The sequence below is a fragment of the Oncorhynchus kisutch genome, linkage group LG13 (assembly GCF_002021735.2).
Source record: "Oncorhynchus kisutch isolate 150728-3 linkage group LG13, Okis_V2, whole genome shotgun sequence".
In the NCBI taxonomy this organism is placed as follows: domain Eukaryota; kingdom Metazoa; phylum Chordata; class Actinopteri; order Salmoniformes; family Salmonidae; genus Oncorhynchus; species Oncorhynchus kisutch.
This window is the reverse complement of record NC_034186.2, coordinates 38,934,644-38,947,063: the sequence shown is the minus strand read 5'-3', so window position 1 is coordinate 38,947,063 and position 12,420 is coordinate 38,934,644. Positions and strand designations below refer to the sequence as shown.

Below are 12,420 nucleotides of genomic sequence, written 5' to 3'. Positions count from 1 at the left end.
TGTAATAGGGGGCGGCAGGTAGCTTAGTGGTTAGAGCGTTGGACTAGTAACCGGAAAGTTGCTAGATCAAATCCCCGAGCTGGCAAGATACAAATATGTCGTTCTACCCCCTGAATATGGCGGTTAACCCACTGTTCCTAGGCTGTCATTGTAAATAAGAATTTGTTTTTGACTGACTTGCCTGGTTAAAATTATAATAATAATTGAATTGGCTTAGTTTATATGAGGAAGAACAAACAGAGCACGTCCTTGTAGCTTGGTATCTTTCCTTTTCCTGAATCCCAGATGGTTTAATTTAAGCATTGTTTTCTGTGTATGTCCTTGTGTGATTGTGTGCATGTAAGCGCGCGCAGGTCTGTGTGTGTGTGTGTGTGTGTGTGTGTGTGTGTGTGTGTGTGTGTGTGTGTGTGTGTGTGTGTGTGTGTGTGTGTGTGTGTGTGTGTGTGTGTGTGTGTGTGTGCGCGCGCGAGTGTATGTGTGTGATTGCTCTCAAACATCTTCCTGGCACTGTACCACAAACATTCTTGTGAGTATGTTTTACCATATAAGGCGTGCAGGCAGCTGGAGAATGCTGGGTGACTAAGGAAGGGGCATGGCTAGGGAAAGAGAGAAAGAGGGAGAGCGAACTCTCCTCTGACCCTGAACTGACAGAGAAAGAAAGAGGGGAAGGAGGAAGGAGAGGGTTGGCTTCCTGTTCCCTTTCTACCTTTTACCCCCTTGAAACGTATTCCACTTCCTTTCCCTCAAAAAGGGTCATTACATTTAGTCTAAAACATTTAATGTGTAACAGGAATGTACTCATGTACTGTATATGGTGAACCTGTAAGCTGTTATGTCACAGCTTATTGGAAATGTGTTGCATACTTTTCTTTGTGGTACTTTTCAAGTCTCCACAGAGTATTCATTAGCGACAATCCATAATGACATGGGCCTGGGCCATAGGTAGCTGAACTAACAACAACAAAATGCCTCTCCCATCCAACCCTGAGAGACTTCAGTTGTTGAATGCCAGTATCTACCATCATCATGCATCTCGCAGAAGAATGCCTGGTTCCCTCCACATGGCTTGAATGAATTACCTTCGGCAGCATGAAGGGACATACTGCCTAGATGGATAAGCATGTTTTACAACCCACAGAGTTCTGTCTGAGGGTGATTTCCCTACATCTTAATCGAAGACATTTCACTGTACTTGTGCATGTGACATTAAAAACGTAAAAACTTGAAAGTCTGACGTTAGATGGTCATTACAAACTAGTACCTCAACACTATTGCGCATGTTTTTATGTGGTAAATCCCCTGGTAGTCATGTTTCTATGCTGCTGATATTTTGACTACAGCCGTTAAACTGTTCTGGAAGCTAGCTCTGTTGCTAACTGCCTGCCTGTCTGTATCTGGACCTGTTTTACAGCCGCATACCGACCTGCATACCTAACTGACCTGCGCTCATGAATAGAATGTTTGTTTATGGAGGAATTGTCCAGATAGACATTACTTCACCCAGGAAATAACAATCAGTTTTTCCGGCCTGGTTTGTATTTTCTTTCAAACTGTCTGACAGTTGATCTGATATCCATAAAATCCCATACAGCATTCACTTTCTGGAAAATCGGTCATCGTCGCGTTGGATTCAATTGGCTTTTAGCTGGCTGGCTGTTGTTCCATCAACCTTCATTTAACAGACATTTCCTGCCCTCCTCCACTGTCTCTTTACAGGCTTCTGTCGTAACTAGGGAAAGACGGAGAGAGAGAGAGAGGATGGGTGGGGTGTCAGTCAGGCCTGAAAGAGAGGGAGAGATCAAGAGAAAGCCAAAGAGAGGCATAGAATGGAGAGTGCTGACTAACCACCAGTCCCTGAGCAGAGCAGGAAGCCATGTCTCTCTCCCACAGTCAGCCCTGAGCAGAGCAGGAAGCCATGTCTCTCTCCCACAGTCAGCCCTGAGCAGAGCAGGAAGCCATGTCTCTCTTCCACAGTTAGCCCAGAGCAGAGCAGGAAGCCATGTCTCTTTCCCACAGTCAGCCCTGAGCAGAGCAGGAAGCCATGTCTCTCTCCCACAGTCAGCCCTGAGCAGAGCAGGAAGCCATGTCTCTCTCCCACAGTCAGCCCTGAGCAGAGCAGGAAGCCATGTCTTTCTCCCACAGTCAGCCCTGAGCAGAGCAGGAAGCCATGTCTTTCTCCCACAGTCAGCCCTGAGCAGAGCAGGAAGCCATGTCTTTCTCCCACAGTCAGCCCTGAGCAGAGCAGGAAGCCATGTCTTTCTCCCACAGTCAGCCCTGAGCAGAACAGGAAGCCATGTCTCTCTCCCACAGTCAGCCCAGAGCAGAGCAGGAAGCCATGTCTCTCTCCCACAGTCAGCCCAGAGCAGAGCAGGAAGCCATGTCTCTCTCCCACAGTCAGCCCAGAGCAGAGCAGGAAGCCATGTCTCTCTCCCACAGTCAGCCCAGAGCAGAGCAGGAAGCCATGTCTCTCTCCCACAGTCAGCCCAGAGCAGAGCAGGAAGCCATGTCTCTCTCCCACAGTCAGCCCTGAGCAGAGTTTGAATATCCAGCCCATGAGAAAATGGAATGGAATGGCACTCACTCTGCACAAATAGCTCCTAATTACCCTTTTCCCCTGTGCTCTGTTAGCTCCCTCTCCAACTGGAAACCTCCCTCTCTGTGGCCCTTTTATTCCAGGCCCTAGCCCTAACGTGTGTTTTACTGGCCTCTGAGACAGCATCTCTAGCAGGCAGGCCTCATGTTCAGTCCTCACACTCATGGTAACTACCTGAATGAAAGACTGACTGGCTGGAGATAGGACCAAGTGATAGAGGGCAGTGGAGGGCAGCTCCCTTTGTCAACACGCCTTGTAATTAGGAGGAGAGTAACTGCAGGTTATGTAAAATGGGTCTGGTCATGGTCAGCCAGAGGCAGGCCTGCGGGTGCTGTACTGAACTGTGGGATAAGTAGTAGTAGGGCCTGAGCGAGTCGGAGTTCGCTGGAGAACTTCCATTGCAGAGGTCTGGAGTCAGTTCGCTGGGAGGTGGATATGCTTATGGACTAAATAAATGTTTGCTTTTCTGTTTGCTTTCTACAACGCGGATTGTTTATCGAGTGAAGAGCATCCAATTTAGTACAACAGCGTTACGATGCGAGTGTGACCCTGATATCTAACCATTGACCCCTCTTCCCCCTCTCTTCTCCCAGGCGGAGGGTGATGTGGCGGGTCTGAACCGCAGGATCCAGCTAGTGGAGGAGGAGTTGGACCGGGCCCAGGAGAGGCTGTCTACCGCGCTGCAGAAACTGGAGGAGGCAGAGAAGGCCGCAGATGAGAGCGAGAGGTCAGTACCAGCCAGCCACAGAACCTGATGGATTTCTAATCTTTCATTTGACAGCATATTTATATGCCCTATTTTCCTGCTAATTTGAGGCCTGATGGATAGTACCAGGCACATGCAGCTTCCTTTTGAAGGTTCTTTATCGTTATAAGGTTTGTTGCTATGTGCTTTGCTAGCAAATGACAAGCCCCTCCAATAGCGTAGTGAAAGCGCGCTATTTCCCAGACAGCCATCTTGATTGTGTAAAAAGATTCAATGTGCCTCTGTGTTGGATGAGCTATCTAAATGACAGTTGAAATTGAGTGTGTCTTGGGTGTTGCTGACATCGCTGTGTGTCCTGTCCAATCAGAGGAATGAAGGTGATAGAGAACAGAGCCTCTAAGGACGAGGAGAAGATGGAGATCCAGGAGATGCAGCTGAAGGAGGCCAAGCACATTGCTGAGGAGGCCGACCGCAAATACGAGGAGGTGAGATGTCATATAGTCCCATAGAGATTGTCCTCTCTGCAGTTCTACACCAACCTCTGCCTTGTTGGCCTCTGTAGTTAGCGTCTGCAAGAGCAGAAAGAGTCTCTTAACAACAAGGAACTTTGGTCCCAAATGAGGACCCAGCCGAGAAGAGATCAACATCCGACGAGCTTCTCCTTCACGTCTCTATGGATTAAAATGACAATTTTTTTGTCTGTTCACCCATCCGTAGTGTTTTCATACTCTTCTCCCATTCACTCCTCTTCCTTTTCATATTCCTTTTACTCTTACTGTTCACTCATACAGTTGGCTCTGTCTACCTTAGGTGGCCCGTAAGCTGGTGATCTTGGAGGGAGAGCTGGAGAGAGCTGAGGAGAGGGCAGAGGTCTCAGAACTGTAAGTGCAGCACAGTCCGCCTATTACGCTGGAATGACAAAGGGGAATTGGGGGTTAGGACCTCTGTGATGGGGTCTCTTATCCTCCTATTTAGAAATAGATGAGTCAAAGACTAAGGTTTGTAAGAGTGTTTCATAACACTTTTTTAAAATTAACATTTAAAAAACAGTGTCTAGTTAAAAACAGGGATTTTCTGCCATAAGCTAAAATGGACATCAGTAACTTGAAGGTTTTTCCAGGCTTGTGTAGCTATTACGATGTCAAAGCAAAGTACTTTTCTTCCTTTCTCCCCCTGTAGTAAATGCAGTGACCTGGAGGAGGAGTTGAAAAATGTGACCAACAACCTCAAGTCCCTAGAAGCCTCGTCTGAGAAGGTCAGTGTGCATACTATTACATCATACAAGTAAATGCAGTCAACTGCTGATAAGTGAACGTTGGATAAGTGCGAAGTGCTGTGTAGATCACCATTCACAATTCAAAATACATGATTTGAACTTATTCTGGATATCTGCATGTTCAGGGTTAGTTCACCCACTTAAGGGCTGTCCCGAGCCTTTGTATCTATCAGGAGTTGACTCGACATGGCTGATGTGAAAGCAGAGTAGTTTAGAGTATAATCACTGCCTGCCACACTTTTACCTTCACAGACGTCAGAGCAAAGACCCTGTTATCAACCGGACAAACTGGACGTTGATTTCTTTATGATAATGTTGATGACGCATGACTGAGTAATAGTCCTAAACCAGCACAGATTTGTCTCTGCGTTCCGACCCAGCCGCTCTAGTGCCAGTCACGCCACATGATTCCACCTTAGCCACTTAAGCAGTTGCCCTGTGGTGATTAAATCAATGTCCTTCTCTTTGGCATCGCAGCACAATGTGTTCCTTATACCAACACATAGCCAGTTTGATCACACCTGAAGAGTTGTGTTACAACTAAGCATGGTTGACACGCAGTCCTGCAAGACCATCATTCTCTGTGCACTTTCATGCTAATATGTCTGCATCTGTCTTGGGAGTTCAGGCGTGTTCAAGAGTTCAGAGCTTGTCTGTAACAGACTTGTATTTTGACAGTACTCAGAAAAAGAGGACAAGTATGAGGAGGAGATCAAGGTTCTTAGCGACAAGCTGAAGGAGGTAAGCAACTGCTGGCATCTGATTCTTAATTCATACAGTAGTAAACCAATTTTCTCCATGTCAAAGATGGCGTCTTGTTCTGACGCCCTCCCACTCCCTCTGTGTCCCCCAGGCTGAGACTCGTGCAGAGTTTGCAGAGAGGACTGTGGCCAAACTGGAAAAGTCCATCGACGACCTGGAAGGTATGAGTGCTTTGTTTAAGAAACTGTTGCCAACTGCTCTATGGCAATGTAGAAGAGAAAGTCAACTTATCTTATTGTAGAGCAACTTACTGTAAGTTAGACATATTTCATGGCATGATATTACACTATATTTGGGAAGAACCGTTTTATCATTGTTTTTAGTAGCAACCCAGACCTGTAAACCTGGGTATCTCTAACAAGAATACCGTACAAGGATTATAATTATTGTTTGGATAAACTTTTTTACTATTATGGATAGATTTGTACCTTTTAATTTGTTCACTCTTTATGCAATGCACACTGCAGAGAACCCCAGAAGAAGAATTATCACTGAATTACCACAGTGAATTATTGTAATGTTTGTTTATGTGTCAATTGATCACATAAGGGATGGGTTGGCGATTTGACACAAAAATAAAATGCCATTAATTTCATCCAGTAATATATCAGGCAAGAGAGGCCACAGTTTACCATATACATTTCTCCCAGGGAGACGTTCCAATTTATTACATTACTAAAGATGTCAAAGCTTGTTCAGGAATCCTCGGTGGATGTAGTTTCCTAGGTCAAGAGGTGTGGTTATTTAATCCTCTCCGTGAGCAAAGCAACATCATCTTAATATACACAGTTCCATTTTGTGATAACGTTTCCTGTTGACACGGTCCTAGCGAGGGTTTTGTGTTTCAACTAGCTGGAAATATTTCTCTGGAAGAAATGGTACCGTGCCAAACGTATGGAAACTTCTCTGACAAGCTAATAAAACACACTGCTGTGGTCTCAAGTGTAAAGAAATATGTAGGCCCATTCTCTACTAACCGGCAAAATGCCGGCTTCCAAAGAGAACCACTTTTTGTGTCTGCTGTCTGCACAAAGGACAAAGTATGCTCAAATTCCTTTTAGATCAGCATATTTGGCCCTAAAGCCACATGGAATGGGTTTACCGGTATGAAGTACTTTGATGAAAACCTTTAAATGGGCTTAATTGCATAAGGTAGTCAGTCACCTCCTGCCCATAAAAAAAGATGTGCAACAACATTTTTTTTTTTAAATGCTCACAGGTAGACCAACATCTCTTATCTTTCTGGCAACTTCTGTTCTTAAATGTTTATACTGTATGAATTTTCTCTTCTGCAACCAGTGACCTGTCCTCTATTTCTCTTCCCTCTCTTTTTGCTGCTATTTCTTTTCTCATTCCCTGTCCTCCACCTCTCTCTCTCTGCTACTGCTGCTTCCCTTGGGCCTTACCTGCACTACTTCCTGCTGCGCTTTGACCTCCAGATGAACTGTACGCTCAGAAGCTGAAGTACAAGGCAATCAGCGAGGAGCTGGACCATGCCCTCAATGACATGACCTCCTTGTAGATGTCTCTTCCTGTCTGTCTCATGCTGCCTCTAGGGTGTCTGTCCTCTCACCCTTCCCACTGTAGGCCTACTGTGTCCCAGGGTTCGCTTCCAGAAACACAGGCCGTTCTCCAGTTCTCTGTGCCTTCTGTCCATCTCACTGTGCAAATGAAACTCATTAAAAGCCTAATCTTTCCTACGTCTAAACCAGCCTTTCTTCTTGAATTAAATGTTTGAACGTTTCAAAACAACTGTTTTAAGAAGGTGAGAATTTATGGAGTGACGTATGCATTCACGTTGAGTGTCCCTCACCTCTTTTGCATAAATGTCACACAACTGTGTATCTCTTGACTAACACACTCCTGGTTGTGGTTGCAGTTGAAGTATTTGAGGTGTGTTCACAGCAACGTGTTTTAAAACGTGTGCATTTTGCTTACAGCTCATAAGATCGGAAATTTCCGGTGTCTTTGTCTTTTAAGTTCAGTTCAACAAATTGCTTTCAATAGACTGTCACTGTACATAGTTGCTGAATAGAGGCAGACTTCGCCATCATCCCATTTTATGCACGTAAATCTGCCTTTTGTTTTGGGTTAGGGTTCTTTAGTGTGGTTGGGGTTTGCATATGGAACAACTTAACATGACCACAGCAGTTATGTTAAACAGCTGTTGGACATACTGTATAAGAACCGCTTTGGCGTCATTGTAGACTATTGTTTACCAAACCTAAGGAGAATGAATGAATATGAATCAACTTTATGATGCTCCTGTCCTGTGTGGTTTCATTAAATTATTCTTCAATATGTCATTCTTTTTTATTTTCCAGAAAAATTAGCAGGTGCTAAAGAAGAGAACTTGGGGATGCATCAAGTCCTGGACCAAACACTGCAAGAGCTCAACAGCTTATAAAAATGATGAAGAAGATGGAAAGGATAAAAGTCTTGCAACATTCCATAAATATTCAATTTCGTTCCACATTTCCAGCTGTAAAGTCTTATTCCCAGGGAAAGGGGATTAACTTAAATACTTGTACCCTTAATATTCTCTTCTCTTTTTAAGTCACAACTTTCTCTCTCTCTCTAAGAGAAATGCATTCCAAATCACCAGCTTCCTCAAATCCCGTTTCTTATGTTTACAGCATTTTGTTTCATGGAACTTTGAGATTATAGACCAGCATTAAAATAAAATGGATTATGACCATATTTACAAACAGTCTTATATTCAGGCCAATTAGTAAAGAATAGAAAAAAACAACAATTAATATCTGAAGTGTGCACTCCAAGAGCATGTTTTTGAAATAGGTCTTGTGACATGGTCTTCATTTTACGTATGATTCATGAGCTCCACCTCGAGGTCTTATGTGAACAGTTTACAGGAATCAGCTTTACTGTCCATGCACCCATCGACATGGTCATATTTAATGCATTCACAATGTGTGTGACCATATTCACAGGTTGGACTGTGCCTTTTCAGAATGAGCCAATATCCTACCTTTGGTGTGCTTGCGTGTGTTAACATGGTCGTTGAGACGAAAGGATGACTCAAGGAAAGTATGGTGAACATGTCTGTGGTGCTACTTGTGGTGGTAAAATACTATGACGGACAGTCAGGTGGAGGGTTTGCCAAAGCCAAACTCAAAATGTTTTTTGATGTGAAAAGAGCCTCATGCAAATCCTTTAAAGAACTGCATCCCATCCTCTGACTTAACCTATAATCTGTATGGTTTTAAAGTGCCACCATATGCTGACATGCAGCTTTATAGCACCTCCTTTCCACTATCCCAGCTCTACATTTGACTGCCTGAGCCTTGGATGTAACATCACATTCCTGGTATTAAATGTGGTGGTAGCATATGCAGTAAACGTTATGCCAAATAAGCACCACTGGAGCCTCAATCAAGGTAATACAACATGGATACTTATTGTATATAGTAGAATAATGTTAGTTATTGAGAAGATGTATTGCTCCAGTTTTTCACCACTTTCCGGCAGGGGAACTCTCGAAACCAAAGAATACACATACCAGAGAAGATGAACCCTCAAATGTTTTTTATTGTTGTCTGTGAAGGTGATCATGGCTTCTCATCCTTGGCCTGTGAAAAAAGCTCATTTGACTTGAGTCTGTGTTGAAATGTTTCATTCACCTTTCCCTCTTTCAATCTAATAAATTTTTACAAAACAAAGTAACCTGGCTTAAGTGATTATTTATTTGATTTACTAAGAAAAATATACATTTCATACACAGAGGGAGACTATTTCAACTTATATTATATCATATTATTCCTATTCAATATGAAAAGAAGACATATTGTAGCTGAACATTAATCTGCTTGTATTTTGCATGAAAGACATCACAATAAGATCAAAACACTGTCAATCAGCTCAGCTAAATATACCCATTCCAATCAACATAATGTAAGCTAAAATTAAGACTGAACAGTCAATCATTCATGGTCCACCTTCCACGACTATCAAGAGTTGAAAGCTCACAACTGTAACCTCCCTCAGTGTTGCTTTCTTCTGAAGGAGCAGCCTGGACAGAGGCGAGAAAGAGGAGTTGAAGTTCATAATCAGTAGACATTCAATAGAGCTCTAAACTGATATAGTGTGCGTCTATGCTACTGTATAAGTTCAGGCTCTTGAGCAATGTGATTGTACAACGTCTTACCCTCAGTGAGGCGACATTTACCCCCTCTGGGCTGGCACAGGACGAAGGAGCAGCCGCCACAGGGCACCACTCTCTGGGCATGACTGAACACTGTGGTGATCCTGTAGCAGCCTGGAATAAACGGGGAAACAAAGATGTTTTTCTGTTCCCTTATATATGTTTTATTTATGTTATTTTACCAGGTAAGTTGACTTAGAACACGTTCTCATTTACAGCAACAACCTGGAGAATAGTTACAGGGAACAGGAGGGGGATGAATTGAGCCAATTGTAAACTGGGGATTATTAGGTGACCGTGAATGGTTTGAGGGCCAGATTGGAAATTTTAGCCAGGACACCGGTGTTAACACCCCTACTCTTACAATCAGTGCCCTTGGATCTTTAATGACCTCAGAGTCAGGACACCTGTTTAACATCCCATCCAAAAGACAGCACCCTACACAGGGCAGTGTCCCCAATCACTTCCCTGGGGCATTGGGATTTTTTTTTAGATCAAGAGGAAAGAGTGCCTCCTAATGGCCCTCCAACACCACTTCCAGCAGCATCTGGTCTCCCATCCAGGGACTGACCAAGACCAACCCTGCTTAACTTCAGAAGCAAGCCAGCAGTGGTATGCAGGGTGGTATGCTGCTGGAAATGAAAACATTCATATGTTTTCATTAAACTAATAGTTCGGGATTTTGGCAATGACACCCTTTATCCACCCCAGAGTCAGATGAGCTCATGGATACCATTTTTATGTACCTGCGTAGTTTGAAGGAAGCTGCTAACAAGTGTTAGTGCAATTGCTAACAAGCGTTAGCGCAATGACTGGCATGCTAGTTGTTCCTGTAGATTTTGTCATTGCGCAACGCAAAAAGATACATAAAAATGGTATCCACAAGTTCATCTGACTCTGGGGAAGTAGCTAAAGGGCCTCATTGCCAAAATCCCAATATATCCCTTTAATAAGCCTTTGTAAATGCTTTATTTTCATGCTTCATTTATTTGTTGTAAATTATAATTATTTTAGATAATAATGTTATTAGAATAATAATGTGAACACCATTTTTATTTATTTTATTTTTATTTAACCAGGCAAGTCAGTTAAGAACAAATTATTATTTACAATGACGGCCTAGGAACAGTGGGTCAACTGCCTTGTACAGGGGCAGAACGACAGATTTTTATCATATCAGCTCGGTGATTTTATCTAGCAACCTTTCGGTTACTGGCCCAACGCTCTAACCACTAGGCCGCCCGCCGCCCTGTACATACATACATACACATAGTTTATCAATGGAGTATGGTAAATAGTGATGGTAGGGAAATAGTTACATATCATTATATTATTTTGCAAGACATACAGTATCCATACTTTGACTCCAAGTAGAGGGTTGCGCGTCCTGACAGAGATCATTGTGGTGCATCGTAATTTTCCATGCTGTGGGCAGGAGCGGCCAGTCAGACAGACAATTTTGGGATAAAAATGTTTTTTTTTGGTTGCGCATATTATTTGGAAACAATTGTCTTTTTGCTTTGTATGCATTAGCCTGGGCCTACCTACTGTATTAAAACAATTAGATCCTCATTGAAAAGGTAAAGGCTCAAGGCGCACACAGGCTATGGTGAGCAAGCGTTGTGCTTTTTCATTTTCTGTGCCAAAGCTCCAGTATTGTTCATCCAATAGCTCGTTCCCCGCCTTCTTTCTATAGTGAGACAACATGTTTCCAGCACATTTATTTCCATGACTAATCAAAAATCATTTTCTCATGGTCTCTCTGCAGCAGGTATATAGTGAGCAATATTTGGAGCATCAAATCGCAATCAAATATCAGTATGGAATTACAACGCATATACAGAATTGTGAGAATTACAATGCATATCGTATCGGCACATATGTATTGTGATAATATCATATTGTGAGGTCCCTGGCAATTCCCAGCCCTAATGGTAAATCGCAAACTTGGGAAGTTGTACATCCTTAATACTCACCTGGGCATTTTACATCCATGAAGTAGGAGTTGGGACTCTGAACCAACCTCTTCTTCTTGTGTCTTTGCCTCTCAGCCACCAAAGTAGGGTGCATTAGGTCCTTAGCGAGCTGCAATACGGATTAATGTGTAAATATATGACTGTACAGTTTATACATTAAGATCCATAGAAAGATATAAACACAGATTAGAAGGGAAATCGTTGGTTATAATAACATTTGATATAACTGTATAGTTTTTATGTAAATAAGTCAAGGGCGCCCTCTCATGTCTGATACAAAAACTTCAGCAGAGCTATTTTTGAGGCATGCCCAGACATGTATCCCATTCCCGGGACAAGCTCCACTATTTTATTTGTTTATGACATGTGGTGAAAAAGTAATCAATCGTCATACTTGAATAAAAGTTAAATGAAAATTCTATACATCAAATTCCTTATATTAAGCAAACAGCACGATTTTTTTACTTACGGACAGACAGTAACACTCCAACACTCAGACAAAATTTACAAACACAGTATGTGTTTAGTGAGTCCACCAGATAAGACGCAGAAGGGATGACAAAACGTTATATTGATAGGTGCGTGAATTTGACCATATTGCTGTCCTGTCTGAGCATTCGAAATGTAACGAGTACTTTTGGGTATATATTTTTACTGAAGTACTTTACACCAATGAAAGCAAGGCCTACAATAAAGAATTAGGCCTACAGTATTTGACTGGCTATTCCAATGGTGTAAACACGATAACGTTATATGTGGCTACTTCTCACATGAGCAAAGAAAAAACACTTACCGACATTGCTTCTCTTGGTTATTGTTATTTCACTGGCACTGTACTTTGATAACAAGATTATCGCACGGCTTTCAGACTGTACACTGATATTGTTGTCGTGAATGTGAAGCTGAGAACTTGTAAAACTGTATAAAGGGTGAGATCATATAATG

The 12,420-nt window shown here is 42.8% G+C and overlaps 2 protein-coding genes across 6 annotated transcripts in view; one reads left to right on the top strand and one right to left on the bottom strand.

Annotated features, from left to right (window-relative positions):
* tpm4a (tropomyosin 4a) overlaps positions 1-9,021 on the top strand; it is a 24,630-nt gene extending 15,609 nt beyond the window's left edge. For 2 of the 4 annotated variants that reach the window (XM_020498782.2, XM_020498784.2), the window contains 7 exons: positions 3,187-3,320; positions 3,667-3,784; positions 4,110-4,180; positions 4,479-4,554; positions 5,254-5,316; positions 5,429-5,498; positions 7,662-9,021. In XM_020498782.2, the coding sequence (XP_020354371.1) occupies positions 3,187-3,320; positions 3,667-3,784; positions 4,110-4,180; positions 4,479-4,554; positions 5,254-5,316; positions 5,429-5,498; positions 7,662-7,744 (615 nt within the window). In that variant the 3' untranslated portion in view covers positions 7,745-9,021. Of the gene's footprint in view, positions 1-3,186; positions 3,321-3,666; positions 3,785-4,109; positions 4,181-4,478; positions 4,555-5,253; positions 5,317-5,428; positions 5,499-6,776 lie in introns of all 4 variants that reach the window. The other 2 variants (XM_020498783.2, XM_020498781.2) reach the window with 2 other exon arrangements.
* LOC109902441 (40S ribosomal protein S27-like) lies at positions 8,869-12,420 on the bottom strand. 2 transcript variants are annotated; one of them, XM_020498786.2, is made up of 4 exons: positions 12,269-12,419; positions 11,476-11,584; positions 9,503-9,613; positions 8,869-9,367 (listed from the first exon to the last, which is right to left on the bottom strand). In XM_020498786.2, the coding sequence occupies exons 1-4, from the start codon at positions 12,272-12,274 to the stop codon at positions 9,339-9,341; spliced, it is 255 nt and encodes an 84-aa protein (XP_020354375.1). In that variant the 5' UTR covers positions 12,275-12,419; the 3' UTR covers positions 8,869-9,338. The 2 variants fall into 2 exon arrangements, with proteins under 2 accessions (XP_020354375.1, XP_020354374.1); XM_020498785.2 differs by lacking the exon at positions 8,869-9,367 and having other exon boundaries at positions 9,438-9,613; positions 12,269-12,420.